Raw genomic sequence first — 4,457 nt, 5'->3', positions numbered from 1 at the left:
TATCTGCTTAAATAAACAAGAGGTGTAAGATTCAGCCACTACTATGGTAAATTCAGGAAGTATCAGGTCTGTACAGAAACCCTGAGGCCTAGGGCTTCGATAGTTAACACACAGCAGGGATGGAACTCCAGCCTTATGCCCATGCAAGAGAGAAAAAAAAAAAAGACACGACCACAAATTGCATGGCCAGGCTGTGGGGTGCATGTGGGGAAGTCGGGAGCGCAGAGGTGGTGATAACACCAGGGACCCAGGCGAAGCCACCTTAGCAGCGAGTGCAGAGAGAAGACAGCAGAGGACCAGCCTGGAACAGCCCAGGGTTAGGAGACCAGGGAGCAGGAAGGACTCGCCCCTGGGAACTGAGGAGAGGTGGGTGGGGAGGCAGGAGGGGACCGAGGGCAGAGGGCATGTAGGAAGCAAAGGTCTCATGAAGGGAGGGGGTCTGCTGAGCCAACTGGTGCTGAGGCGGCAAGGTGAGGCCTGCCCCAGGACAGTCACTGCGCTCCACAACAGGAGGCCATAGATGACAAGGCCAGCATCAGTGGGCCAGGACAGGGCCTGCCTGGGTAGGGGCAAGAGAGAGCGGAGGGAGAGAAACTGGGACTGGCAAAAGTAGATGGATATTTCAAGTTTTGCTGAAACAGAAAAAGAGGGATATGCTAGAGGGAGAACCAGGGCTAAGGGGGAAATGTCTAAAGTGAGTCCTGGGCGGGGCAAACACAGGGAGCTTTGGGTCAGGCACCCCTGGTCTCAAGGCCTGGCTCCAAAGTGAAGGCAGCACACATTGTCTCTGGAGCCCACCGTGCCAGGCCTTGTGCTGAGCCCACACATGCATGATCTCAGGTAATTTTCCCAGTTGCCTCACAGCACACACAAGGTGGGTATCATTATGATGTCCCTTTTACAGATGAAGAGACTGAGGTTCTCAGTGGCTGAGTTGCTTGTCTGCGGAGCTGGGAGGTGAGCGGGTGATAACTGCTCAGCCCTCAACTATCCACCCAGCACCACCCCAGTCACTCTGCTGGCTCCTTGCTCCTCATCCAGGGAGAGGGGGTGCTAACAGCCTCTACCCTGGGGGCTGCCTCCGTCACCACTGGAAGGCTGCACAGGTGTCAGCTGCTGGGTGCGGGGGCCGCAGGCCCAGCCTCCCCCACTCTCTCCTGGTACCCTCACCATTCTTGTCTTCCCCCTTACCAATCTTGCAGGTGAGAAGGGTTGGGGTGAGGAGTAGGAAAAGAGGAGGAAGGCAGATGGCTGAGGTGGAATGCCTTGCAATGGTGTTCAAGGCCCTCTCCACCCCAGTCCTGCCTGACCACCTCCCATCACCCAAGGCAGCCAGCAGAGGGCTTTGTAGTTCCCGAAATGCACCTTAGAGTTTTGCGCATCTCTGCACACACTGGACGCTCTTATCCTAACAGGGAAATTTCTCCTCTTCCAAGACTTTGCTCAATTACTGCCTCCTCCGGGAAGCCTTCCCTCACTGACATTATCCCACCACAGACAGACCTGGCTGACCATGCACTCCTTTCTGCCCTGTACAGCTGTCTGCCCTAGAGTGTATCTCATTGCATGTGATGGCCTGCTGGAGTGTCCTTCTTCCTCAGGAGATTAGGTACCCTACAAGGCACAGCCTGCATCTGATTCATCTCTGTGTATCCAGTACCCAGCACAGGTCAACACACAGAGGAGCAGCTCAGGGAACCTTGGATGGATGGGCAGGTGAGTGGAAAAATAGATAAAAGAATGGATGATAGGATGGAGTCAATGAATGGGTGGATATATGGATGATAGAGTGGATGGGGTGGGTGATTAGAATGGGTGAATGGATGGGTAGATAAAATGAATGGAAGATGGGTAGGTGGGTAAATAGAAGGATGGAGACGGATGGATGAATGGATGAGTGGGTGGATGGATGGATAGATGGATGGGAGATGGAAGGATGGAAGGAAGAAAGGAAGAAAGGATCTCTGGATGAATAGATGAGTGGATGAAAGGAAGACTGATGAATGGATGGATGCATGGACAAATGGATGGAAGGAAGGATCAATGGATGAATGGAAGCATGGATGGATGACAGATGAATGGATGGAAGAAAGGAAGGAAGGGTCAGTGAATGGATTGATGGATGGATGGGTGGGTGGGTGGCTGTGTAGATGGATGGATGGAAGGAAGAAATGGATTGATGGAATGGAGGGAGGGATGGGTAGATGGAAGGATGGAAGGATCAATGGATGGATGGATGGATGGATAGATATATAGGTGGGTGAGTGGATGGGTGACTGTGCAGATGGATAAATAATGGGGTGGGTAGGAAGGTGGGTAGGTGGACGAAAAGGTGGGTGGATGAATGGGTAAATGGGAGGATGGGCAGATGGGTGGATGAGTGGGTAGGTGAACGGGTGTGTGTAGAATGAACAGATGGAGAGGAAGGTGGGTGGGAGAGGGATGAATGGACAGATAGACACAAGCTTTTTTGTGTTCCCTTCCCCAAGAGCTTCTGAGATAAAAAAAATCTTAAGACTCCTTCAGTTCCAAAGCCCCTTCAGGCCAATGCTCCAGGTGTGGATTTCCACCTGCAGGTGACAGGCAAAGGCCGGGGCGCACAAGCTGCTATAACGAGGTGCCCGTGAAGAGCAGATGCGGCTGTGGGGAGCGAGTTGCCAGCCGCTGAGCAGCGAACACGCATTGCAACAATGCCACGGACAGCAGCAAACGGGGGGGTGGGGGTGGGGTGGGGATAATGGATGAGCAGATCAGAGGTGGGGAGTGGGCGACAACCTGTATCAGATGGGACAGGTCAGACGGACTGCCCTCCTCCCAGGGCACTGACAAGCAGATGCCATCTGGGCCGTCTCCAACCAGGGTCCTGCGCTCACATGGGGCTGAGGGGCGGGAGGATGCCGCTCCCACCGTCTTTTAGATGGGAAGTTGGAGGTGAGAAAACAGAGGGGAGGAAGTTTTCTCCTGGGGACCCGGCCATCCCGCCACTACCCCAGCGTGGTCCCACCTGACAGGCTGCTGGGGCTCATCTGCTGTGTCAGGATGGCCTTGAGCTTCTTGATCTCCTCCTGATACTCGCGAAGCAGCGCATCCTTGGGGTCCTCATTGATGCGCGGCTTGTTCCTGATGTTCTTGGCCCGGTTGGCGTAGCGCAGTGTGCTGAGTGTCTCATCGTAGTTGTTGTCCGCAGGCGACAGGCAGGCCACCATCAGCGTCTTGGTGTTGCCGCCCAGTGAGTCCTGCAGCAGCCGCGTCAGCTTCGAGTCACGGTAGGGGATGTGCTTACAGCGCCCATCCACCAGCGCCGAGATGACGTTGCCCAGCGCCGACAGCGACAGGTTGATCTTGGTGGCCTCCTTGAGCCGCTCGCCCGTGGCCCCAGTCTTGGACTGCCGCTCGCTGCCCGCCAGGTCCACCAGGTTCAGCTTGCCCGCCCGGAGGTGGTCCTTGCCCCGCTCATCTGCAGACAGACCAGGCAGAGGGACGAGGGCCTTGGGTGAGCCCTATGTATCGAGGGCAATCAGTGCCAGGCACTGGGTGCTCAATGCCTGCCCACCGAGGGTTTCCCCTCAGCTGCACAGGAGCCCCAGGAAGCAGGTGCTATTATTGGGCTCATCTTACAGATGGGTAGACTGAGGCTCAGAGAGGGCATGGAACTTGCCCAAGGTCACACAGCTGCTAAACACTATAGCCACCATCAGAACCCAGGGCAGGCTGTCTCCAGGAGCAGGGGCTGGAGTTAGAGACCATTCTGAGTGCAACAGGGCCTCTGGCTGCCACAGCAGCTCCCGAGGGCTTCCTGCAAGGTCAAAGGTGGAGAAGGGCAGGGGTGTGGCTGGATCGCCAGGGAGTTATGTCATTCAACACAGAAAACATCTGCTTTGGAGACTCCCGGACCCGGTTCCCAACCCAGTCCTGTCGTCTCCTTGCTGTGTGGCAGTAGCAGAGCCACCTATCTCCCAGATTCTCAATTCCCCACATCAACAAAACGAGACCCCATTAGGGTTTGTGAGACAAAGCGGCAGATGTTAGAAGCCACGTTTGCTCTTTTCCACTTGCCAGCATAATCAGCTCGCAAAGCCGCTGCCTCTGTGCCAACGTGCAGAGCTGTGCAGAGCTCCGCAGATATGCTTCGAAGACAACACAGAATGGAGTCTACAGTTCCCCATGTCTCTGGCTGAATCACCACCTCACTTAAAGACAGACCCTAGGCCATGCCTCTTCCTACACATGAGATAATATCTGCCGGGGTTTGTCAGGAAGCCTCTGGAATCTATCACCAGATGTGCTCTTGCACCCAAACCTTGATGTGATTCTGAGCAAGTCAGATGCGATTCTGCAGGTGCTGCCTTCACCACCTGTATATAAACTGTGACCTGAAATACTGACAGAGCCGCTCTGGGCTGTAGGCCCCAGTCTATTATCCTCAGTAGGATGTCTCTTTTTTTTTTTTTTTTTTT

General features: G+C 54.8%; 1 protein-coding gene across 2 annotated transcripts in view; it reads right to left on the bottom strand.

Moving 5' to 3' along the window:
• The window catches only part of KIF17 (kinesin family member 17), a 55,623-nt gene that overhangs the window by 39,915 nt on the left and 11,251 nt on the right, over positions 1-4,457 (bottom strand). For both annotated transcript variants that reach the window (XM_011990140.1, XM_011990142.1), the window contains one exon: positions 3,005-3,457. In XM_011990140.1, the coding sequence (XP_011845530.1) occupies positions 3,005-3,457 (453 nt within the window). The remainder of the gene's footprint in view (positions 1-3,004; positions 3,458-4,457) is intronic.

This window comes from Mandrillus leucophaeus, unplaced genomic scaffold (genome assembly GCF_000951045.1).
Source record: "Mandrillus leucophaeus isolate KB7577 unplaced genomic scaffold, Mleu.le_1.0 Scaffold370, whole genome shotgun sequence".
NCBI lineage: Eukaryota > Metazoa > Chordata > Mammalia > Primates > Cercopithecidae > Mandrillus > Mandrillus leucophaeus.
This window is presented reverse-complemented; position numbering and strand designations above follow the sequence as displayed.